Source organism: Sphaerodactylus townsendi, linkage group LG04 (assembly GCF_021028975.2).
Source record: "Sphaerodactylus townsendi isolate TG3544 linkage group LG04, MPM_Stown_v2.3, whole genome shotgun sequence".
Classification (NCBI taxonomy): Eukaryota; Metazoa; Chordata; class Lepidosauria; order Squamata; family Sphaerodactylidae; genus Sphaerodactylus; species Sphaerodactylus townsendi.
In genome coordinates this window covers 148,140,859-148,166,211 of record NC_059428.1, presented here as the reverse complement: position 1 = coordinate 148,166,211, position 25,353 = coordinate 148,140,859, and the positions used below count along the sequence as shown (strand labels likewise).

General features: G+C 48.6%; 2 protein-coding genes across 4 annotated transcripts in view; both read right to left on the bottom strand.

Moving 5' to 3' along the window:
- Positions 1-221: 221 nt before the first annotated feature.
- ALKBH5 (alkB homolog 5, RNA demethylase) lies at positions 222-15,018 on the bottom strand. Of its 3 annotated transcripts, none has more exons than XM_048494447.1 (5): positions 14,804-15,018; positions 10,666-11,757; positions 5,284-5,364; positions 4,648-4,803; positions 222-3,499 (listed from the first exon to the last, which is right to left on the bottom strand). In XM_048494447.1, exons 2-5 carry the CDS (start codon positions 11,391-11,393, stop codon positions 3,316-3,318), a joined length of 1,149 nt encoding a protein of 382 aa, XP_048350404.1. In that variant the 5' UTR covers positions 11,394-11,757; positions 14,804-15,018; the 3' UTR covers positions 222-3,315. The 3 variants fall into 3 exon arrangements, with proteins under 3 accessions (XP_048350404.1, XP_048350405.1, XP_048350406.1); XM_048494448.1 differs by lacking the exon at positions 14,804-15,018 and adding an exon at positions 14,646-14,787; XM_048494449.1 differs by lacking the exon at positions 14,804-15,018 and adding an exon at positions 14,459-14,510.
- Positions 15,019-21,169: 6,151 nt separating this feature from the next.
- The window catches only part of MYO15A (myosin XVA), a 97,571-nt gene continuing 93,387 nt past the window's right edge, over positions 21,170-25,353 (bottom strand). The window contains 3 exon segments of the mRNA XM_048494154.1: positions 21,170-21,398; positions 24,060-24,200; positions 24,680-24,813. Of these exon segments, the coding sequence (XP_048350111.1) occupies positions 21,297-21,398; positions 24,060-24,200; positions 24,680-24,813 (377 nt within the window). The 3' untranslated portion in view covers positions 21,170-21,296.

Sequence of the window (25,353 nt, the reverse complement as noted above, 5' to 3'; positions counted from 1 at the left end):
TTTCAAACTGCTTTCAGTGCTCTTTAAAGCTGTGCGGAATAGCAAAATCCACTTGCAAACAGTTGTGAAAGTGGTTTGAAAATGCATTATTTTGCGTGTGCGGAAGGGGCCCCAGTTCTCCAGATTAGAATCCACCTGCTCTTAACCACTACACCACGCTGACTTGATTGGGGGGTGTGTGTGCGCGCGCGGAAATTAACATATGCAAAAACTCCTTTTGATCAAGTGATGCTTTGATTTTATTTACTTAAATGCAGCATTCTATACAAGGAAAAAAAAGATTTCAAACCCTGACAGGGAACTATAGTTCTTCCTAAATCAACCAGAATTAAAAGATTTCTCCCCAAATACACTGTACTGTACGGAAAATAATCTCTCCCCATCCCGCCCGCCCCCATTTACAGCGTGCCCCACGCAGTACGGTTATTTTTTTTTAATTTTGCGTATCTCAAACTTCAGAACTGTACAATTTGTTTACAAATCACACTTTTGTCCTATGAAAAGTTACAGAAAAAAATATTGCCACGTTTTTTTCATTTGTAACAAAAAAATTAGATTTCATTTTATTAAAAAAAAAACACAAACGTCAGCCAGAGCTTTATTTTCTATTTAGTTTTTTTATCTTAAGTGTGTGCTTGGGAGGGAAAAGGAGCGAGGGAGCAGAAGTGCCGGCCACCTTTCGGAGCAAACAGGAATTCTGCCTCCTGAGACATTAAATTGCATTTGGCGCTTAAAAAAAAAAAAGCCGGGTGATCGTGAGAGGAGGGAGCCAGTGAATATTTCAAGGCAGCTTAAACACAAGGGGTCGGATTCCTTAGCAGCAGCTGCCGCCACCACCAAACCTCACACTAACAGCATTAAAAAACTAGAAATCGACTAGTCCGTCAACATTTTCCACCTTAGAACTGCTGGGAACTCATTGGTGCGCTGTCTGGACCAGAAATGGAGGAGAGGGATACTCCCCGCCTCACCTCCTTTTGGAAAAGTCAAACCCCAATCTGGCGTCTTACTTGGAGCAGCAGTGGTTTATCCCAGCAGACAATTCCAAGCGCAAGATAGCACCCCTCTATAACAGACGCCACAAGCTGATTTTTACCAATGGGTAATGTGCACGTGGCGAAAATAAAAATGGCGGGACCCACGTCCTCGCCTCACTGCCTGAGGAAGGGTCCACTAAGGATCCCTACCGCACCCGAGGCCGTGCAGTAAAGTGTGGAAGACCTGCCGCGTCTCTTGGCCCCCAGAATGCCAACTCTGCCCTCCGCTTGACGGGCTTTCCTTGACAAGAGGCGGAGTTAAAACACCAAAATAAAAAGGCAGCGAGGGAGCAAGGAGGTAGAGGTGCCGGGTGCCTTCTGCCCGAGAAAGTAATTCCCACTGTGATGTGAGGAACAATATATGTCACATGTTCTGGTTCTGAACAAACTGAATAGATATACTGATTGTAAGAAGGCACAGAGAACTGGGGGGAAAACAGAAGAAAACCCTGCGGCCGAGAAAAAGAGACTTAAAATCCAGTCTACTGTTACTAGTGTTTGAGTGCCCAAAACACCAGGATTTGGAGAATTGGGGAGAAGGGGAAACGTGTTTTTTTTTAATAAAATTTAGGTCCCAAGCAACAACCTGGGACTCCAACTGTGACAACTCCCATCAGCCTAGGACAACAAAAGGCACAGCTGTTGGGAGGTGAATTGATATATATATTTTTTAAAAATTAAACACTGGTGGTAACAGAAGCTAATTTGCTAGGGCCGCAAAATGTAAGCAATAGGATTTAAATGGTTATTAACCAGATCAGAGGGGCAGGCTGACGCACCCTGAGGGAAAACTGCCTTTGGATTTGAGACCTCGCAGTCCAAGGAAGGAAGGATTGGCGCGCTTGCCACGTGAGCCTAGATCTTGCAGAAGCGCAACGCTCGACGAGAACAACCTCCGCCAGTTTGTCTGCCCTCCTGAATTGGCCGCGTGGGCTGGCGCGAACCCTCCCTGTTTGGCAGAAGGCAGGTGACTCCCAGAAGCAGCAGAGACGCAGAGTGTTGCTCGGGACGTTCGAGAAACATCCGGCCCCTCTTCCCAAACCCCGGTTCTTAAAACCTGCAATTACCCCATACCGGTCTGCTTCAAAAGACAGGCACCCAAGAAGGCCAGTGGGCCCCAACCCTCAGGTGAAAACAGACATCTCTTTTTGTAAAAACGACCAGAACAAAAAAAGTTACAGGCGCAAGCCACAGGGGACGTCTCCAGAGCAAACCTCGTAACAAAACAAAACAAACGCAAGCTCTGTTGCGCTTTTCTCCTTCTCTGGAACGAGGCGGGTGCAGGAGACGTGCCCAGTGGATCGGGGCCTATGCTGTTAGTGTGAAGGGCTCTGAAAGAGCTAAGGCTTCCAGCCCGCCGCCCGGCTCTCTGCTCTTCGCTCCTGCCCCTCTACCTCGGAAGGCTGCTCCAACACTGTGGAGAGCCCGAGAATCCTTCACAAAGACTGCATCCTATTTCATTAGAAGTGCAGGAAAAAAAATAGGTGCTTGCCAGCCGGGATGGGAAGGGAACGGGAAGGGGGACAGAAGGGGTAATAAAACCCTGACGCTAAAGTGCAACACGTCCTAAACGTATTTGTCTTCAGGTGTGCCGTAAAAAGAAAAAGGGATGGTGGTATTTGCCAAGCTTTAGATTTCCTCTCAGACAGAGCAACAGGAGGAAAAGTAAAATCAACATGGTAGCCAGCTTAAGAGACCCGGAGCCCTTTGGTGCCGGGTGGAGCGAAGACATCCCCTAGAGAGAGCATCTTGCAGCATGCAGCGTGGGGATCAGAAGGGGGGGGGGGATTGAAGGCTGTATTCTGGACAGGTAAGCAGTAGCGGTGGCGCCGGAGCACGGTGAATATTTTTTCTAACCCTTCGGCAAACTGAAAAGACGTAACATTTTTTTTTTTGGCATACGCTAAATCCACTCCAGCCCAAACACCTTGCAGAACGCAGCTTTTGACTGGGGAGAAGAGGGGGAGGGAAAGGAAGCGGCCCTCCCCTTTTTGGGGGATGTGCGCACTTGCCCGGCGGGGCCCCAAAAAGGACAGTCGGCACGGGGGCGGCCTTGGTGGTGAGACGAAGCGAAGCGAAAGCCAGATCCATGTCGGCTATTCCTTGAAAAAAAAATCCAGAATGGCCAGGAAGGAGGGATACAAAATGAAGCTGGATGAGAAATCGCCAGTGGGAGGGGAAGGGAAGGGGAATAAGATTTCACAGCCTGAATGCCAATCTCGCAGCTCCAAGTCCCAGGGGAGGAACGGTGGGTGGGGGACAGGAAGACGACGCTCTCTCAATGCCGCCTCATTTTCACTTTCCGGGCTGGGCTCCCGTCCTCCTCTTCTTCATCTAAGTCCTCCGTGTATTCATAAGACTTTCGCCAATAGTTCTCCGAACTGAAGTGACTCCGCCTCCTGTGCTTCGGCAAGAGGACCGACCGTCTGTTCTCTTCTTTATCCATTTCTAAAATCCGAGGCCTGCGGTGGATGGGGGAAGGGAGGCAGGTAAGTAGGAGATCGGACAACCGCCCGCCCCCAAAGTTCTAACTCCTTCCTAGCTTTCCTGTTCCGTGGGATATGGATACTCAAGGGATGAGAAGAAGAGAAGAAGAGTTTGGATTTATACCCCACCTTTCTCTCCTGTAAGGAGACTCAAGGTGGCATACAAGCTCCTTTCCCCGCAATAGACACCTTGTGAGGTAGGTGGGGCTGAGAGTGAACTCCTACATTCTTGCTGGGTGATCTTGGGCTAGTCACAGTTCTCTCTGAACTGACTAGCCCAAGATCACCCAGCAGGAATGTAGGAGTGTGGAAACACATCTGGTTCACCAGATAAGTCTCTACCACTCAGGTGGAGGAGTGGGAAATCAAACCTGGTTCTCCAGATTAGAATCCGCCCGCTCTTCACCACTATAGCACACTGTCTCTGTGATGTGCTATTGACTCTGGCGTTCATACCCTGCCCTGTTCCAAAACCCAAGAGGGTGTTCCGAAGAGCCGTTTTATTACTGCTACAAACACGAGTTTCCCCCTGAAAAGCATGGTTTGTACGTTTTACTGAACTGCACACAGAATTCCATTAACGTCACACCTTGAACTGCAGTTCAAGAGATCCGGATCTCAAAGCAATATTTATTTTATTCGGAGATCGTATATGACCCCTCTTCGCGGCCCAGTCTGAGGCAGAACCGGTTGTTAAAATGATGCTTGTAAACAACCAGTTGTTAAATTATTTGAATCCCACCACTGGTTAGCATGATTCACATTAACAAAAATCTGTCAAGAGTTGAGCTAGGTTTGCACCTGGTCTCACTTTAGAAGCCAAGATTTTTGCAGTATGAGCTATTGAGAGACAGTGCTTCCTTGGAGCGTTGACTCTTGAAATCTCAACTTCAAAAATCTTGTAGGCCTCTAATATGCTACCGTACTTGAATTTTGCACCATACTCGAACTTTGCACCGTTCTTGTACGGCTCTTTGACTGCAGACCAACACAGCTACCCTCCTCAACTGTCGCTGCGAACCAAAAACTGCCCACTGCTCACTTCATGGAGCTGCACGATTCAGAAACACCCACAGGTGCTCTTTCCCCACCCCTGTTGCCTCTTTGTCCTCGACTTCTCCTACCGATGAGCGGCATCTGGATCTGCTTTGCGATGAGACCTCTTTGGTTTCAAGACGAGGTCCCTGTTGCTTCCAGAGAGGCGGTCCGAGGCGTAGCCAGGCATCAGCACGGAGCTGCTCAGGGATCTCGTCTCCACCCGGGGGGCGTCTAGTCTGGTTCTGAAAGCCGAGCGTGAGAAAGAGAAAAAAGGAATTAACGCTGGCTGAATAACTCTCCATGTCAGATCCAGGACATGGAATTTCTTGCCTAGTGATGATGAATTTCTTGCCTAGTGATGATGAAGATAAGATGAAGGAGGAGAAGGAGTTTGGATTTATACCCCACCTTTCTCTCCTTTAAAGAGACTCAAGGTAGCTTACAAGCTCCTTTCTTTTTCTCTCCCCACAGCAGACACCTTGTGGGGCAGGTGGGGCTGAGAGAGTTCCAAAGAACTGTGACTAGCCCAAGGTCACCCAGCTGGCATGTGCTGGAGTGCGGAAACACATCTGGTTTACCAGATAAGCCTCTGCCACTCAGGTGGAGGTGTGGGGAATCAAACCCGATTCTCCAGATTAGAATCCACTTGTTGGATTCTAACAGCAATAAGAACATGCAAAAGTAATTTCTCTCCTTGGAAACGTTGTCGGAAAGGCACTTACTTCCGAAGGATGATGACGGCTCTTCTCTCCTTGATGTCTTGCGGCCGAATGCAGTGTGTAATTTCATCGGCTGCATAACCACTGCGGGGAGAGAGAAGAAACAACAGTCAGGAGGGATTTCAGAACGGGCCGACTTATCAGTTGGAAAGGCCGCTTGCTCTTCTGACTTCTAGAACTCCACTGAAAGTATCCAACAATGGGAGCTTGGAATCTCAAAAGCTCTCGCTCTGACAATCTCAAGCTACTGGACTTGAATCGGACCGTATGTCAAAATTCAAGCTACTGGCTCCGACCGTTCCTAAAATGTAATTGCCCCACAAAGCTACAACCTCGGGCATTTCCCCACATTTACGCAGAATCCTGTGATTATTGTACCATCCCGACGCTCTCCTCTGGCAAAACCCACACAGTAGTATTTGCCAGGTTCAGATGACTGATACCCTGTTTCTCCAAAAATAAGACATCCCCTGAAAATAAAACACAACAGAGGTTTTGCTGAAGTGAATATAAGGCATCCCCCGAAAGTAAGACGTACCGGTAGCAAAGTTTTTGTTTGGAAGGATGTGTGCCCCCAAACCCCACCCCAACAGACTGGTTTGTGATGACAACTACTGTACAGTATATAATAAATGTTCATTTTTTTGTTCAACAATAAATGTGAATTCTTCTTCATGGAAAACTAAGACATCCCCTGAAAATAAGACGTAGCGCATCTTTGGGAGCAAAAATTAATATAAGATTCCACCAAGATTCCACCTTCTTCCTTCACTGACCGCAGGGACCAACAGGAGAGGAAGGGGGAATATAAATCCAACTCATCTTCTTCTTGAGCAAGATGGCTGTACCAGTTTCTGCCAAACGTAGCTGTGCAGACAAGAACCACTGGCCAAGCGGTATTAGGAACTGCAGGAGAGCAAACGACTCACCCGTGCTATTTTGGGCCATTTCCTCCTTCGGCTCTCTCAATAGCAGCTGAATTTACACTTCTCTACCCCCTGTCCTTGACCAGATTTCTACAGCACCCCCCCCCCAATTGATTGAAAGGGCTGGCTTAGTTAAATTCGCCAGGCCTACAGCATTCCTGCAGGTGCCAGACAGTCAGTGGGTGGTCTCTACCCTGTGTCCACCTCCTCTGACAGGCCGCTGGGACACTGCCGCCAAATTTGCCACCCCCTTTAAAGTACACTGCTTGCTCATAGGATACTGGGCTCTTCTTGCCTTGGAAGCCAGCCCGGGGGTGGAACAGGAATGCCAAGGCGTCGCAGACCGACCTGCAAGCCGATAGCCCGATGAATCAGCGTGAAGCCGGCGGGAGCCTTCTTCAGACGGCTTCACGCACTTTGGAAGCAATGGGCAAAGAGAAGGGAGGGCGCCCAAACATGCTGACCCCACCCAGCGACAGAGGATCACCGGCTCGCAAACAGGGGAGTGACTGGGAAAGTCAGAAAAAGCTGCTCTCCTGTTTGCTTTCTATGCGATCTACACAAGAGCACTCGCAAGCCTCTGCGGTCTACTTTCAACAGGCTTAACGACTCCTGTAAATCAGCCCACGGGTCTCTCCGGAGCAGCATTCCTGGGTCTGGTTGCCTGCTCGGGTTGGCAGCCGCTCTCTCGGGTCTAGCTGTCTGCTCTGACTGCTAGCAGCTCCCTGCACCTGATCACCTCCTACTGGAAATGCCAGCAACTGAACCTGGGGCCTCCAGCACGTGAAGAAGACGGACTGCTCATTTCAGAAAGACTGGGCTCCTAGAAGATGCTCGCGGCCGGGACCTTGAAGCCAACGGGTTGAGGAGGGGCACTGGTTACTCTACAGCCAGGCTGAATTTTTTTTAAAATAGTGGGGGGCTCTGAACAGGCACCCACCAAGTGCTCACGTGGGCAGGCAGTATAGAACCGAGTACTTCTTCCTTCATTCCAGTTTGGGAACTCAGAGGGGGCAACATACATCCCCACATTGAAATACCCAGTTCTAATCCTACCTGTCACTTACTGGTAGCTGCTCTCCTCATGCAGAGAGTTCAACACCAACACACCAGACCCTTGGCCAGAACTTAAAAAGTTTGCATCACCCAATCAGGGAGGCAACTCACTGGCAAACACACTCACACTCACTCTCTCTATATATATATACACACACACACACACAATTTTCCAGGTACCTACAGCAAACAGCCCATGGCAACTGTAGAGAGCGGATCTCTTCTTGGACTTTTCAAAGGGGGAGGCAGACAGGTCGGGCCAGCAACTATTTTGCAGGGCCGCGCAAACCCTCGCTGGCCTGTCTCAGCCCAAACCTCAGAGCTGACAGTCGTGTTGATCTCCGGCAGAACAGTTCAATTCAAATCCAGCAGAACCTCAGAGACCAATAAGGTTTCCCAGACTGGAAGCCTGGAGAGTCAGAGCTCTCTGGGTTTCAGACGAAGGGAGATTTGGTTCTTGGAATAACCTAAACAGCCCAATAACCTTTCCCTTCCTCTCCCCACAACAGGCACCTTGTGAGGCAGGTGGGGCTGAGAGAGGTCAAAGAGAACTGTGACTAGCCCAAGGTCACCCAGCTGGCATGTGCTGGAGTGCGGAAACACATCTGGTTCATCACATAAGCTTCCGCCACTCAGGTGGTGGAGTGGGGAATCAAACCTGGTTCTCCAGATTACAATCCACCTGCTCTTCACCATTACACCTCGCTGACTCTCCCTTAAGGTGCTACCGGACGTGAATCAAGAAGGGTTGGGGGATGTATGCCCATAATCCTATTCCTGTAGATGTGGCCACATAAAACAACAACCCTTGCTCCTTATAGATGGTGACCTTGAACCATTTGACGGGAGACTCAGAGCAGGGGAAGCGACCGAGGCCAGTGATAGGCTGCCTGCATTATTAGGTATACATGACTGGGGGCCACAAAACAAGGCCTGAGCCACCAAAGCCCTGCCCACCCCTATCACTCATTTATACCTCCACACAATGGGAGTAACTTCATTCCTACAAAGCAAACATCAAGCGCAGGTTTGAGGTGGCCGGTTTCCTCCGTTATCAGCCGGACTCGACCTACTTTGCTACCGAAATGCGTCAGATGTGATTCCAGGCAGTTCTCTGGCCGTGTGCATTTCTGCGTGAGCGTTCAGTTAATGCGCACAAGGAACTTTACTGTGGTTTATTATTCATGCATCAGGTATACAACTGTGCCTGTCGCCGGGGAGAGATGCCATCCTGCCTTGCACAGAGATCAGCTTACGGATTCGAGCGGGGAGGGGGGGGGATCACATTACCCTCCCACGGCCTTTCAAACCAGCAGAGGTGTTTGCTCCTACGACCAGGAAAATAAAAAGTTGCTCCCCTTTTGCTGTGGGAACGCTAAACTGTGAGCGATGTTTGACTCATCCTGGCTGAGAACTGGATTTTGGCTTACGAGGCTATAAATACGGCCTGGTCGAGAGCTTATCCTGAGCCATGCCCTTTCATACCTGGCTCCTAGGAAAGTATGCTACCCCCAAGTAGTATGGCCTAGTGATAAATTTCTGTTGTGGGGACAGTGGAGGAAACAGAAGCCGAGAAAAGAGGAGGAAACGGCTCCCAGGAGAACATAATATTTTGCATTCCAGAGAACCACCTTTAGCTATGCTGCTAACGGGGGCTACCTGGGGGAAATCTTTCCCAATTACTCGGCGGGGAAAAAGAAATCAACCCTAAAAGGAATATTGAACCTGAAGGCATTATATGAGAGGGCTGTTTTTTAACTGATCTGAATGGCATCGCATATTTGTAAAGCGAGCCAAAATGCCTCACGGTGGTCAAAGGGGAACAATCAATTTTTTCAAAAATCAGAAAAATAAAACATCCACACCCCTGCAACTTGTGAAGGGAGAGAGAAAGAGGTCTTCCCACCAGTATCCATGGATCAGGTTGGAGGTCAACTGGCAAATGAACTAATGGTTTAAGGTTCTGACAGCAGGCCTTTCTTGCCCCTATACAGGTTGCTATTGTTGGACAGTATCTAACTATTTAAAAATATGTATACATTAGTGTGTTGCGGGTTTTCCGGGTTGTATGGCCGTGTTCCAGTAACATTCTCTCCTGACGTTTCACCTGCAATCTAGATGCCAGCCACATGTGAAGGAAACCTCAGGAGAAATTGCTACAGGAACACGGCCATACAACCCAGAAAATCCACAACACCCTAGTGATTCCGGCTGTGAAAACCTTCGACAATACGCTACACATATATTTTTATTAAGGACTGATCAACACTGCACCTTGTTTGGTTCCAGGCCAGTCACCCAAGCCCTGCAGGGCTCATAATGTTAGATGCTCACCACCATTGGGACTCTAGATTTACAGTTCTAGCTTACAAACTGTTCCGGCCCCACTCCACTAGTCTGGAGACTTCCAGCCCTCAAGGAAGCCTTTCCACGTGAAATATTATCTGCTGGGAAGCTCATCAGTTTGGCAGAGGATTTGGAGGTGCTGTCTATCGGCCGGGCTTGGCTCATGTCGGAACAGAGCCTAGAAGGCCCTCAAAATGCCCTGAAACCACACAGAAAATCAGCGCTGACTTTTAAAGGGGAAACTATCTGTCATTACAAGTCTCTGCTACATTCTGAGGCACTCCAGGAGTTCCCAGGATTCTGTTTTGCGATCACAGCTGCCCTGGTCAGCCGGAAGCGCTTCTCTAGTTACATAAGGTGGTGCAAACCATGAAACCAACCGGTTCGTGAGAGAATCACCAAACTTTGTGCACAACTCGATGCTATTCTGGAGGAACTGGGTTTGATTCCCCGCTCTGCTGCTTGAACTGTGGAGGCTTATCTGGTGAACTAGATTGGCCTGTGCACTCCAACACATGCCAGCTGGGAGACCTTGGGCTAGTCACAGTTCTTTGGAGCTCTCTCAGCCCCACCTACCTCACAGGGTGTTTGTTGTGAGGGGGGAAGGGAAAGGAGTTTGTAAGCCCCTTTGAGTCTCCTTACAGGAGAGAAAGGGGGGATATAAATCCAACCCTTTTTCTTTTTATATTTGATATAGCAAGGATAAATGCTAACATGAGGGGGTGGGGTTTTGACTTGCCAAAGCTTATACTGGGCAAAGGTTGTTGTTCATTAAGGTGGATGTGAATCTAGCTGAAAAGATCATCAGGAATCATGCACCGCTCAGTACTCAGCATGCGCTAAGCACATGGAGCACAGCCTGCCCGTACCCCATAAAACCATGGTGGCGAACCTTTGGCACTCCAGATGTTATGGACTACAATTCCCATCAGCCCCTTCCAGCATGGCCAATTGGAATTGTAGTCCATAACATCTGGAGTGCCAAAGGTTCGCCACCACTGCCATAAAACAACTGGAAAAGGTCAGAGCCCCAGAGGTTACCCACTGGTTTGGTTACCTGAGCACAGTGACGCTCCCTCTTCTCACGGGCAGGAAGAAGACCGGCTCGGAGACGCGGATGGGCTTGAACTGGAACTTGCAGCCAAAGCAGAGGGCCGAGTCGCTGAAGAAGGACACGGAGACGATGGGCCGCTCGAAAATGTGGATGGGGTCCACGTGGGAGACGATGCAGCCCCCCGGCTGGTAGTCGTTGATCACGGCGCTGTTCACGAAGCCCTCCGGGATGACCCGGTGCTCCACCAGCCGCCGGATGACCAGGTCGTGGACCCACTCGGGAATGACGTCCACCTCCCCCTGGGGGTACAGCCGCTCCTGGCCGGGCCCCCGCCGCTGCAGCTGCGACCCGTACGTGTAGCCCTCCCCGAAGAAGTACTTGTTCCGGAGCGGGGCCCTGTCCACCGTGTGCTCTTTGTACAGCCCCTTCTCGGCCCGAGAAACCACCTCGTCGATGCGGGATTCGATCTTGGTGCACTCCTCGGGGCTGAAGAGGCGGAGCTGCTGGATGCCGCTCTTCACTTTCTTGGCCTCCTCTTCCTCCCGCTGGCGCTCCTCGCAATCGCTGGGCTCTGAGTCAGAGTCCTTCCGGTATTTGCGCTTGGCGGTTCCGCCGGCTGCACCGTAGGGAGGCTCAGAGGAGTCCCTCTGGCCGCTGCTCTTGTAGTTGTCCCGGTAAGGCATCATTGATTTCAGCTTCTCTCGCAGGTCTGTGTAACCGCTACCAGCCATGGCGAGATCGTGGGCGGCCGAGGCCCCCTCTACCGAACTCCACGGGGCACGGGGTGCTTGGCTGGTGAGCAAAAAGCACTGCCGCCATTCATGGCATTGTCTAGACTAGTGAAACAGTCTCCAAGGAGGAAAACACTGAGAAAACCCAACACAGCAGCCTTTCCTGACGGACAGAAGGCTTCACTCTTCTGAGACTGCCCCCTGCCTCTGAAGTCGGGGCAAGGGGTCTGGGGTCTGTCGGAGAACGAAGAAAGCGTCACGGACTCGGCTTCCTTCCAGGTGCTGGCGGAGCTGATGGCTCAGCCCACCGTCTCCAAATGCAGCGGCTCCAAACTCGCTCCCCGGATGACAAAGTGCATTTTATCTGCAAGAAGAGTTATGAGGTCAGATGAATTTGTCTGACTTGGGGGGAAAACATGTTGCTGAGACACAGACTGAAGCATGATCCCTGCCCCCAAGATTGAAGGGAAGTCCAGCTGTGGGGTGAAGCTGACCCACCTAACCTCAGATGCCCCCTTCCTTCGTATATGATTAAGGGAACTTTGACTCTTTTGAGGTGCTACTAAACTCAAATCTAACTGTTCCACTGCAGTTCCCCTCCTACAATCCATGTCATGCAACAGAAAAGAAGAATTGGATTTATATCCCCCCTTTCTCTCTTATAAAGGAGACTCAAAGGGGCTTACAATCTCCTTTCCCTTCCCCCCGCCCCACAACAAACTCCCTGTGAGATGGGTGGGGCTTAGAGAGCTCTGAAGAACTGTGACTATCCCAAGGTCACCCAGCTGGTGTGTGTCGGAGTGCACAGGCTAATCTGAATTCCCCAGATAAGTCTCCACAGCTCAAGTGGCAGAGAAGGGAATCAAACCCAGTTCTCCAGATTTGAGTGCACCTGCTCTTAAAGCACTAAACTACCACAAGATTCCCCCTTTCCCCGTCCAGTTTCCAAATCAGTCCATTTAACATCCACCCTAAACATCATCCAGTTTGGGAAACAGGTGCAGGAGCATCCGGCTACCTGGAACAGAACAAACTCCTTAAAAAATATATACCTGAGGAACGAAGGAAAGAAACTTGACAGCGGGAGTTGCCCAACTCCTCGGGAGATGGAATGAAGGAAGGCCCTCGGGGCTGACTTTACACAACGCGGCCTGGCACAGAACGTGCGTCAGAACAAGGAGCCTGGAGCCTCCACCCCGAGGAGAACTCCGGTGGAGAAAGGGAAACGGAACAGAGAACAGAAAAGCAGACGCTCCTCTTTAAAAGAAGAAGAGTTTGGATTTATATCCCCTCTTTCTCTCCTGCAAGGAGTCTCAAAGGGGTTTACAAACTCCTTCCCCTTCCTCTCCCCACAAGGGATACCTATGAGGCAGGTGGGGCTGAGAGAGCTCAGAGAGAACTGTGACTGGCCCAAGGTCACCCAGAAGGCTTCATGTGGAGGAGTGGGGAATTGACCCCGGTTCTCCAGATTAGAGTCCACCTTCTCTTAACCACTACTCCTCGCCCCCTATCCTGCCCCAGGCCCCCAAGGGGCAGAGAGGCTGGGGAAAAGGACGTTCCTTGACTCAGCACCCTGTCCTGATCATTCCTGCAAAGAGGAGGGGGGAAAGCAAGACCCTCCCCACTGATATTCCTGAGTAGGGGGGTGAAATAGTTGAGTCCACTCTCCTTCTGAGGACCAATTCTGCCCCCCCCCCACACACACACACACACACAAAGGAAGGGAGTAGGAAGCGAAAGTTATCAGACTGGTGAGAAAAACCCTACTCTATGCACCTTACTGCATAGCCTGGGGTAAAGCCAACCTCTGTCTCTCCAATTAATCTAGGGTAAAAGGAAACCAACGAGAGCCCTGAGCCTTAATGGGGTGGCCAGTCCTCCTCTCTGCTTGGCCTACCTCTCAAGGCTGCTGAGGGGACAGAACTCACGCATGGCCCCCTGGGCTCCTTAAGAAGAAAAAAAGTTTTTCAAAAATATTATGTATGAAATAAACTCTTCCCCCCCCGCCGCGCCCTTCAGCCTCAGGAAGGGGACCCTGAGGGAGAAGGAGGTGCCCCTAAGCCTCTTTCCCTTCAGGGAACCGGGCTGAAACTGAGTGCCTGCCCCCAAGCCTCTTCCTCCTCAGATGCCCAGGTGGACAGGCAGTTAGCCCCCAAACCTCTTCCTCAGGGAGGGCATGTGCCCCCAAACCTTTTCCCCCTTAGGAGCCTAGGCTAAAGAAGAGTGTTTGCCCCCAAACCTCTTCCTCCTCAACTGCCCTGGAGAAGAGAGGCAGTCGGCCCCCAAACCTCTTCCTCAGGGAGGGCGTGTGCCCCCAAGCCTCTTCCAGCTTCTGCCCCCAAACCTTTCCTCCCAGGCTGAGGAAGAGTATCTGCTGCAAAACCTCTTCCTCGGCAGCTGCCCAGGTGGAGAGGGGCAGTCAGCCCCCAAGCCTTTTCCTCTGGAAGCGCATGAGCCCCCAAACCTCTTTCCTCCTAGGAGCCCAGAGAAGAAGCGGGTCTGCTCCCAAACCTTTTTTTCCCAGGGAAGGCATGCGCCCCTGAGAAGCCCTGAGTGAAGGAGAATGTCTGCCCCCGAACCCCCTCCTCCTCAGCTGCACGGGTGGAAAGAGACAGTCAGCCCCCAAACCTTTTCTTCTGGAAGAGCAGGAGCCCCCAAACCAATTTCCCCACAACAGCCTTGGCTGAAGAAGATTGTCTGCCCCCAAACCTCTTCTTGCTCAGCTGCCCAAGTGCAGAGGGGCAGTCAACCCCATGCCCCTAAACCTTTTCCCCCTTAGGAGCCTAGGTTGAAGAAGACTGTCTGCCCCCCCCCCCAAAAAACTCTTCCTGCTCAGCTGTCAAGGAGGAGAAGAGCAGTCAGCCCCCCAACCTCTTTCCCCTAAGGAGCCCTGGTTGGAAAATAGTGTCTGCCCCAAACCTCTTCCTCCTCAGCTGCCCAGGTGGAGAGGGGCAGTGCACACCCAAACTCTTCTTTTCAGGGAGGGCTTTGGTCCTCAAATCTCTTCCCCCCTGAGGAGCCCTAACTGAAGGAGAGCGCCTGCCCCCAAACCTCTTCCCGCTCACCTGTCCAGGTGGAGAGAGGCAGTCAGCCCCCAAGCCCCTTCCCCCCGGAGGGCTTCAGCCCCAAACCTTTTCCTCTGGAGGCGCATGAGCCCCCAAACCTCTTCCCCTGGACGGGAGGGCACGTGCCCCCGAACTTTGCCCCCCTGGCTGAGGAAGAGCGCCTGCCCCCAAACCTCTTCCCGCTCACCTGTCCAGGTGGAGAGAGGCAGTCGGCCCCCAAGCCCCTTCCCCCTGGCTGAAGAGGCGCCTGCGCCCCCCGAGCGTCCCCCCCGGGAAAGCGGAGCGGGGGAGCCGAGGCCCGCGCCCCCGGACCGGCCGCCCTCCCCGGGTCCCCGCCGGGCTCACCGCGGCGCTCAGGCGGCCTCCGTCCCCGGCCGGGCTCCCTGCATGGCGGCGGCGGCGGCGGCGAAGAGGCTCCGGGGCTGACGGGGCGCCGCTGCCCCCAACTCCGCGCTACGTCACCCGCGGCCGGCCCGACATTAAAAATAACTTCAGGGGCATCCTCCGCCTCCCCGCGCCAGCCCACGCCCACTGCGCAGGCGCGGGCCCTGGAACGCCGCCAAGTGCGCAGGCGCACCGCCCGCCCTGGGCAATGAGGGAGGGCGCGGGGACGGCGGCGCGCGGTGTCGTCATCATCGCGACGTTTTTTTCCCCTCCTCCCTCCCCCCCGTCCTCCCGCAGGCGCGTAACGGTTGTAGAGGTGAGACGCTCTAGGAGTGCCTCGCGACGTTCCCGATCGTACCCGAGTGTTCTTTGCTCTTCCTCCCGCCCCCCGCCGCGAATATTGATCTCCTGAGAGTTTTATTTCCTACGTGTTATAAAAAACAAAAGCAAGATAAACACACACACACACACACACACATAAAATATAGCAAATGAGGGATGTCGATGCAATTAAATAGATTCAAGGGGGAGGGGAGGGGAGGGGGGGCGGAAGCTCTGTTGGTCCCAAGCAGTAGGGGAAAGTTTGACTTCAGTTGCACAAACTTGGTGTATGCCCCGCTTCATTTTACGGAGTAAAATGTTGTAAATATAACACATGGATGTATCTATATATCTATAATATATATAGAACTATAGAGACACAACACATATATGTATTGCAATGTAATTTATTTATTTATTCGACTTTTATACATATAATGAGATATAATCTCATGTAATAGTAAAATCATGAGAAGGTTAAATTAACCAACAATGGTTTATTATTATTATTTTATAAAATATAAACTGAACAAGAAATGGACCAAAGAGATAATTATTATGCACAAAACTTTAAAAGCAATAAAGAGAAATTAATACGAAGTGAAGTGTGGGGGACGCACAGCCCACTCCTCAACTAGTGCCCTGCATAGGCAACATTCAAATAGTGAGCGGAAGTAAAGAGTGCGCATGCTCTTTGCGCATGCGTACAAAACCCCCGCTTCTGTGAAGTATCGTCAACACAACCCTCCTACTGATCGCGACGTCAACGGTGGGGTGGGCGGAGCTTGTGCGCAAGTCCCTCCCCCTCTTCGCCAACTGGCCAAATGGCAGAAGGCGTGGCTAAAAAAACCGACCTTGCCCGCCCGCCTTGGCGTGAATAGGCTGGGCCCCCGGCAGAAGGCGATGATTGGATGAAGCGAAACAGGACGTTTCTGAAGTGGGGTGGCTAATGGAGTGCCTGAGAAGAGGTCCTAAGTTCCCCCGTTTTGTGATTGTCATAAGCAGCTCCTCTGCTTCAGTTTGTTCTGTTTATCAATTAAAGTTATTGGGGGAAAACGAAAAAAAATCAGTCCCTGGAACGTTTCCCTTGAGCCCTCTTGACATAACTATGGTCAGCACTGATGCATGATGGGATAACATCACCCACTATCCTAGATATGAAAAATACATAATGAGAATGGGGGCACTGGCATGGAGTTGGTTGTCAACCTCCAGGTAGCCCCTGGAGATCAGATGGTGGCAGTGGTGGGATTCAGCCGGTTCGCACCACTTCAGCAGAACCGGTTGTTAAAACGGTGCTTGTAAACAGCCAGTCGTTCAATTATTTGAATCCCACCACTGGATGGTGGCCAATCCACAGAGATCACTTGCCCCGGAGAAAATGATGGCTTTGGAGGAAGGGATTTTGTTTTATTCATTGATGTTATTTGCAGTCTACCTTTCTCACCAGGGCTCAAGATGGATTATACAGAGCAGGTCAATACAGTCGACAGGATGGGATCACTGGGCCACAGTGATCCAATAATTAATAGTAATTAAAAATATCTGGCAGCTGTGAAATCTACCATAATAATAATAATAATAATAATAATAATAATAATAATAATAATAATAATAATAATAATAATAATAATAATAATAATAACTGACTATCTTGAACGTCACAATAGGCTAGCAGCAATGGTGCACTGGAACCTTTGCAAAAAGTACGGCCTGCCCTGTAGCAAGACCTGGTACGAGCACAAGCCAGAGAAGACCACAGAAAATGAAGAAGCAAAAACACTCTGGGACTTTAGAATACAAACAGACAGACACCTGGCACACAACACCCCAGACATAACAGTGATAGAGAAAAAACATGTTTGGATCATAGATGTTGCTGTGCCAGTTGACTAACAGAATTAAGAGGACGAGCTGGAAAAAAAGATCACAAAATACAAGGACCTACAAATTGAAGTTGGAGCGATTGTGGCAGAAAAAAAAAGAACAGCAGTAATCACTATTGAAATTAGGGTGCTCTAGGAGGAATCCCAAGAAATCTTGAAAAACATCTGGAAGCCCTAAGCTTGGACAGAACATCAGTCCACATGCCAGAAAGCAGCAGCACTTCTAAGGAACTGCACATTCTACGCCAAATACCTCTAATATCCTGGGTCCTTGGGAAGGACTTCGATATTCAGAGATGAATTCAGACACACTTGTGCTGTGTTGTTATGTATAATAATAATAATAATAATAATAATAATAATAATAATAAGAGCATAGAACATCAAGCATTCAGAAGTCAAAGGCGCAATTAGGAAGGAGAATATCTTAGAGAATTAGAAAAATTTTGAAATCAAGTTAAATGGAAATACAATAAAGGCAATTAATACTTGGTAGGTGCCTGTAATGCATACTGCTGGCATAATTAACTGGACACAAGCGAGGTGGACATCCTGGACAGAAAAACAGGAAAATTATGACCATCAATCAGGCACTGCATCAGAAGTGATGTAGACAGACTCTACCTAGCAAGGTCAGAAGGAGGAAGGAGGCTGCTCCACATCAAGCAATCAGTAGAGGAAGAGAAAAGAGGCCTGACAGAATACATCCAAGAAAGTCAAAGAGCCAGCATTGAAAAGAAGTCCACAAGGCTGAGATGCTGAAAGCCAAAGAATCAAAAGGTATAGAGTCAACAGTTTAAAACACGAGAAAAGACAGTGGCTAAACAAGCCACTCCATGGGCGAAATACTTTAAGAACATTGAAGGGAAGGTTGACAGCAAGAAAACATGGGAGTGGCTCAGAGGGAACTCTAAAGAAGGAAACTGAAGGCCTGATTTTGCTGCCCAGGAGCAAGCGTGAGACAAATGCAATAAAGACACAGATTGAAAAGTCTACAATGACCCAAAGTGCCGACTCTGCAAGAAGGGTGATGAAACCGTGGAGCACATCATCTGCTGTTGTAAGAAAATAGCCAAACGGCTATCTCGAGAGCGTCACAATAGGCATTGCTTGGCAATGGTGCACTGGAACCTTTGCAAAAGAATGCAACCTGCCCTGTAGCAAGACCTGTGAGTAGAACTTTAAAGCCAGAAGATCTGAGAAAATGAAAGAAGCCACAAAAATACTCTGGGACTTTAGAATACAGACAGACAGACACCTGGCACACAACACCCCAGACATAACAGTGGTAGAGAAAAAACATGTTTGGATCATAGATGTTGCTGTGCCAGTTGACTAACTGGAGTAGAGAGGACAAAGAGCTGGAAAAGATCACAAAATACAAGGACCTACAAATTGAAGTTGAACGATTGTGGCAGAAAAGAACAGCAATGTAATCACACTAGTAGTCGGTGCTCTAGGAGGAATCCACAAGAAATCTTGAAAAACATCTGGGAAAGCCTAAGCTTGGACAGAACATCAGAAGTCCACATGCACCGCAGAAAGCAGCACTTCTAGGAACTGCACACATTCTACGCAAATACCTCTAATATCCTAGGTCCTTGGGAAGGACTCGATATTCAGAGATGAATTCCAGACACTTGTGCTGTGTTGTTATGTGTATAATAATAATAATAATTATTATTATAATTATTATAATAATAATAATAATTATTATTATTATTACGAGCACAAGCCAGAGAAGATCACAGAAAATGAAGAAGCAAAAATACTCTGGGACTTTAGAATACAGACAGACAGACACCTGGCACACAACACCCCAGACATAACAGTGATAGAGAAAAAACATGTTTGGATCATAGATGTTGCTGTGCCAGTTGACAGCAGGGTAGAGGACAAAGGGAGCTGGAAAAAGATCACAAAATACAAGGACCTACAAAATTGAAGTTGAGCAGTTGTGGCAGAAAAGAACAACAGTAATCCCACTGGTAATTGATTGCTCTGGGAGGAATCCCAAGAAATCTTGAAAAACATCTGGAAAGCCTAAACTTGGACAGAACATCAGTCCACCTGCTGCAGAAAGCAGCACTTCTAGGAACTGCACACATTCTACGCAAATACCTCTAATATCCTAGGTCCTTGGGAAGGACTCGATATTCAGAGATGAATTCCAGACACTTGTGCTGTGTTGTTATGTGTATAATAATAATAATAATAATAATAATAATAATAATAATAATAATAATAATAATAATAATAATAATAATAGGAAGGTGGAGTTTTGGGAGGAGAGGAAGTTCAGTGCGGAAGTGATGTCACTTTAGGATAGGCCCCTTCCGCACGTGCAGAATAATGCACATTCAATCCACTTTCACAATGATTTGAAAGTGGATTTTGCTATTCCACACAGTAAAATCCAGCTTCAAAGTGCACTGAAAGTGGATTGAAAGTGCATTGTTCTCCATGTATGGAAGGGGCCCTGGACTCTTATGGTTTTGAGTCTTTTGCCTTCCATTTCCTCCAAGGGACTGATTTCTGCAGAGTTTCTAACTTGACGTTCTTCCAGAATTACAACTGGCTGTTAGCAACTCTATGGTTGGGTGGGTTCATACATCCCTTTTTTTTTCCTGTTCATGCTCGGAGCACCATACAGCTTGCTATTAGTGGGGTCAGGGGGTTGCTTGCTTGTAGCTCCTCAGTGGCATTTTTTAAAGAAAAAAAATGCAGCCTCACATACTTTCCACTGGTTTTACCATAGAGTTTCTAGCAATCACCTAGAGTTACCACTTGTACTTCTGGTAAGAACGCCCGGTAAGAACGTGAGGCTGCATTAGAAATAATTTTTAAAAAGCTCTGGCTGTTCTGTGCCCCCACAGCCGTCCCACCAGTTGGCGGACAATCTTACTCGATTTGGAATGAGCCAAAAGAGAATAATCAGCCACAAACAACCGTTGTCATAAAAGGACACTTTTAATTTTGTACAAATTGTAAACCAGTTCTCTTCCTCCACCCCCCTTTCCCAACATTTACCTATACAATTCTGAGTGCAATTTTTGAAAACCTAATACAGACAATGGGGGTAATTCTGTTTGTGCCAATGTCCCAATCGCCAGTCTTGAAGCTTAGCTGCTTTTATGAACATAAAAACTGGGAAATCAAGAACCTGGAAGCAGGAACTATTTTGTTTAATGAGAAAAGGAGACAAAACAGCCAGAGTTGCATAAACAGCCAAATAGTGGAAACACAACAGGCCACGATGCTTGAGCTTTGGGAAGCAAAATCTTCAGCCTAAGGCCTAATTCTCAGGCTCCGATTTGGTTGCCAGCTCTCTCTTTTTCCAGCGCCTCTGGAGCAACATGCATCCCCTTTTCTGGCTCTGCCAGTATGTTTCCACGGCAGTTGAGGACATCTGAATCATTTGTCAGCTATAAAAACCCATCAGCCAATGCTGCAGTCTGGCAGTCCAACTCTCAACAAGCAGCTCTGTCCAGCAACACATCTCGGGGTGATTCTCCCACCCAATCCCACATCCTCACTAGCACCTGATAGCAGGCCAGCCATAAAACCAAAGAGCAGGAAGGGTCATCTAGTCCAACCCTCTGCACAACTGCCTCCCCACGATCTCAGTGACCCCTGCTCCATGCCCATAAGATGGCAAAAAAAAACAATAATCTCCAAGATCCCTGTCCGATCTGGCCTGGAGAAGGGACCCTCTGCTAGGAACCAGATGGATAACTGAAGGATGCCCCCGAGAGCCGTTTGAAATCGTGGCGCCTGACGGCTGTCTGTGAGCAATCAGGAGTCCTGTGGCCAACTCTGGATGGGGAAGTTTTGGGAGGTTCGGCGTGGGGGTGGGACACTTGGAGAGGGAAAGATTTACAGAGAGGAACAGAGAGGCATCAGCACAATATAATGCCATAGAGTCTATTCTCCAAAGCAGCCATGTTTGCTCATGAAATTCACACTCATATCAACATTGAATGTGGGTTCAAATGGCACTTTCTGCCCATTTTCCAATATCATTGGTTCTCTGAGTCCAACCTGCTTCACAGTATTTGAGCTTCGGGCAGTTTGGGGATTGGCAAGTTTCGACCTCCACGTGACAACCGGACCGTCGGGTTCCATTGTTATCAGAGACTCTACACATTGTGGGTAGAGCAGATGCAGCTCTTGGGGTAAACCACTGCCGGTTCGTCCGGATTCATCTGCTTTCCAGAGGGAACCGTAAGAGAGTGTTCTGGCTGCCGTCACAACAGTGTGATCTCGCTCGGCGGGAGTGTGAGCCTCTTTTCCCGCGCATGCAGCAAATTCTCCATGTGCGTCGCGATCACTCGGCAAAGCTCCAAGCCCTGGCGGGGGAAAGCAAGATGGAGAATCAACCACAGCGACGCCTATTCCTCTAGCTCTCTCCAGAAGGCCTTCAAAAGAATAACACGGATGTCCAAGTTCACATGCAGCGAGAGGTCGCTTCCACACAGGCACTTAGCTCTGTTTGGGGTCTCCGGTTTACATGCTCCCCCAAAAACATTCACCCAAAATCCTGCCCCCAACGATTCACTTCCATTATTTACCCACCTTTGTTCTCTCAATGGAGAAACCTATCTTGGTACAAGATTTCCAGAAAGTCAAAGCACATTTTCCCACTGTTTGGACAGGTAAGGGCACATTTTCAAACTTCCTAGCCCGCACCCCACCAGTGGGCTTATTGCTGGGGTAGTGGTTATATTCCTTTAAGGGGGCCTTGATACCAACAGAGAATCATCACCGTGTGGAAACGACCGTAGAGTTTAATTTTCTGCAACGAAGGAGAAACCAAATAATAAAATGTGTAACACACCTTGCAGAACGAGGCGTGGTACGATAGTTTTAAAAGGTAGACTGTAACCTGGTGGGCGGGGTTAAGCTCTTGGGCTCCCTCTTGTGGCAAGGTTGAATTACTGCCCCCTTCAGGTAGTTTTAACATTTCTTCCACGCCGTGAAAATACACACAGGGACCCAAAATGCAATAGGTACCACGGGCTTGCTGGGGGTTGCGTGCGGACCTTTCCCGGATAAGAATAACAGAGTTTACACTACGCCACGGGAAAGTTACCTACCATCTGAAGGTTAAGCTGGAGAGAACCAGGACAAAGGGACAGAACAAGACAGAAAAAGGAGAGAAAGGAGAATTATGTAAGTATAATCACAGCAGTTCACGGCGTTTCCAACAAAGGGTAATTGCATAATAATTGTCAGGTTTATGCTGGGTTGGAAGGCTTTTGACTAAGAAATGATACATTCAAAGGGATAAATGCATTCTGCTTGCGATATTCTGTCATTCTACTTATGGACTAGCTCAGATAATCTCAAACTTTTTGAGTTGTGGAGTGTTTTTCAGGAGAGGAATTCGCCATGGAACACTTTTGTCATGTGCTCTTGGCTGTTGTCGAACTGTATTTTTCAAGTTAGTCTTTTATTGTACATGTAGAAAATGCATGAATTATGTTTTGAATTCCAAACCCCTTAAATGTTGATCTCAGCTTCATTTTTTCTCCCACTGACAGTCATTACAATTGAAACTCTAAATATTGTTTGCTCAAAACATCAGTTTTGCACATACGTGTCTTTGGCATAAGGGCCACAATATTGTCACCCAGCACCTACGTGGGTCATAAACTGAATGACAACAGGATTGACTGAGGAACATTTTTTTAAGCATTTGGCCGCGTCATGCATCGTCCACAGTCCAGGGCTGAACAAATTCACAATTTTGAGATCTTGTCACATTTATTCCAGTCTCTTTGTGGAGCATTTGGAGATGCTTTGCAGAGCACCAAGGGTTCCACAGAGCACCGTTTGAGAACCGCTGGACTAATTCATTCTTGATTGTGAAACAAGGATTGCCAAATCTTATATGGGTGGATTTCAAGATCCTCTTGCCTTTGAACAGAGTTTTCAACTTGAGGTAGAGATTTTTTTTAGAGGGGGGAGTATTACTATTTATTTATTTAAAACATTTATTGGCTCACGATATAGATATACGATTATCTATCTATCTATCTATCTATCTATCTATCTATCTATCTATCTATCTATCTATCTATCTATCTATCTATCTATCTATCTATCTATCTATCTATCTATCTATCTATCTATCTATCTATCTATCTATCTATCTATCCAATCTACCCACCCACCCACCCACCCACCCACCCACCTACCTACCTACCTACCTACCTACCTACCTACCTACCTACCTACCTACCTACCTACCTACCTACCTACCTACCTACCAATCAATCATTGATATATGATACAAATAAAACACATAAAATAAAATACATAAAAACATAACCGCCCAAATTTAAAATCACAGCTCAGGCCTGTGAGCTGACTTAACAAAATGGGGTGCTAAATAAAAACATCTTCAACTGCCTCCTAAAGACTGAAAGGAGTCGTTACACAATCAAGGAGCCGTCACCAAAAAGGCCCTGTCTTATGTGTCCACCATACAAGCTTCTTTGATGGGTGGGACAGTCAGGAGGGCATCTTTCCATGATCTTAATTCCTGGTCAGGATTAGGAGGTAGAGTTTGGGAATGGCAGTTTCCCTAGAGCAGAGGTCTACAAATCCCATCAGCCCCTGCCAGCATGGTCAATTGGTCCATGAACATCTGGAGAGCCGTAGGTTGCAGACCCCTGCCCTAGAGGATATGGTCGGTTTGAGGGGGTGGACTTTAAGGCATTGAACCTCACTGAGGTCCCTTCCGAAACACCACCCTCCCTAGGCTCCGCCCCCAACTATTCAGGAAATTGAAATTGATAGTCCTAATTGTTTTCTGGAATCCTGTCTCACTTCCCTCAACATTCTTCCGAGGGTTTGCCTCAGGATGAATTTCCAATAAGTGCCTCGAATTCAGCAATGGGCGAAATTTCGGCAGCAACTTTCAGCTCCGGGAAGCAGGGAAGCACGCCAGGGATTTCCAGCCAGGGAACCTGAACTTCTTGGGAGGAGCATTTCTCCAGCTGTACCTGCTCTAGTTGCAGCTGGGTGACTTTTTGTGACACCAAGTCTCCCAACATAATCTCTACGTAGGGGTAGCTGGATCCGGCCGAGGGTCGTTGGGTGCGAGTCGATTGGATCTCCTTCAACGGGTAGATCGTGATCAGTTCCTGACAGACGGAGCAGATTCTTGTTAGAGCTTGGCTGCCCAGAGTTGGGATGATTACTTGGGGAGAGGATTTTTCAGTACTAAGGAATTTTTTTTGGTGAGCCAAAGCCCCACACAGCACAAGGATCCTCACTGAGTGAGTGAAGGAACGCCATGGCAGCCATTTTGTGCCTGGCTCCGCCTCTTGCAGCAGCCATTTTGTGCCTGTCTCTGCCCCTTGCGGCAGCCATTTTGTGGGTGTGCCCACCACAATGTATCAGAACTTCAAAGGGGCCTGCAGGCTCAAAAAGGTGAGGGACACATGTCTTAGTCCATCAGATGTTCTTTCCACAGCAATGGCTGGAGGTGGCAAGACAGCCTTTATCCCCCTCAGCCCAGAAGGGATCAAAGGGTTCTCCCCAATATTTAGGAGAGCCCCCCAAGTTACACCCCACAGAACTGAGGTTCCAGGGTTTTCTGAAATGAACCGACCCCACCTACATGGGTCTCTTTGTTCAGGAAGTTGAGTCCATTCTGGTTCACGGCCAAGATGCAGGGAGAGATGACAGAATTGTTGCTGCAGCTCTGGATGTAGAAGAAAGATGAACCAAACATGGGGAAGGCGCTCAGCAGCCCTGCGGGAAAGAACGGAGCCCACAAAGCAATTGGCGAGCACCTCCAGGAAAATAATTAGCCAGAGCAGGAGGCCAAAGAGCTTATTTTATCATTTATTTAAAACATTTTGGGGTACTTCCTTTTCTTACACAGCGAGACGAAGGCAGGAGAAATTTTCAGCATCACCCAAGTTAAAGTGATCGGGGACAGATTCTGTGTAGGGCGGTGGTTAGAGTGCCAAACTCAGGTTCAAATTCTCACTGCCACAGAAGACGGCTGGGCAATCTAGAGACAGTAACTCTGCCTCAGGTTAATCTACCACACAGGTTTGTTGTGGGTCTTTCATTTTTAAAAAAAATAATTGTTTTATTTCCATGGCAAGTCACCTTGAGTTTGTGGCTAATAAATATTTTAAATAAATAAATAAGCCACCTTGGGGCCCCCACTGGGAAGAAAGACGGGGTATAACTATCTGAATAAATAGATAACACAACTAATTTGCGAAACTCATATCTACAAAGTTCGGTGATGCCTTAGACTGGTACCAAAAAGAATAAGTT

Coding starts and splice junctions, on each gene's coding strand:
- ALKBH5 (XM_048494447.1), bottom strand. CDS start 11,393: ATGGCTGGTAGCGGTTACACAGACCTGCGAGAGAAGCTGAAATCAATG. Junction 5,365..10,665: donor GGGAGCGTCACTGTGCTCAG/GTAACCAAACCA, acceptor CTCTCCCCGCAG/TGGTTATGCAGCCGATGAAA. Junction 4,804..5,283: donor GCCGTCATCATCCTTCGGAA/GTAAGTGCCTTT, acceptor CTCGGCTTTCAG/AACCAGACTAGACGCCCCCC.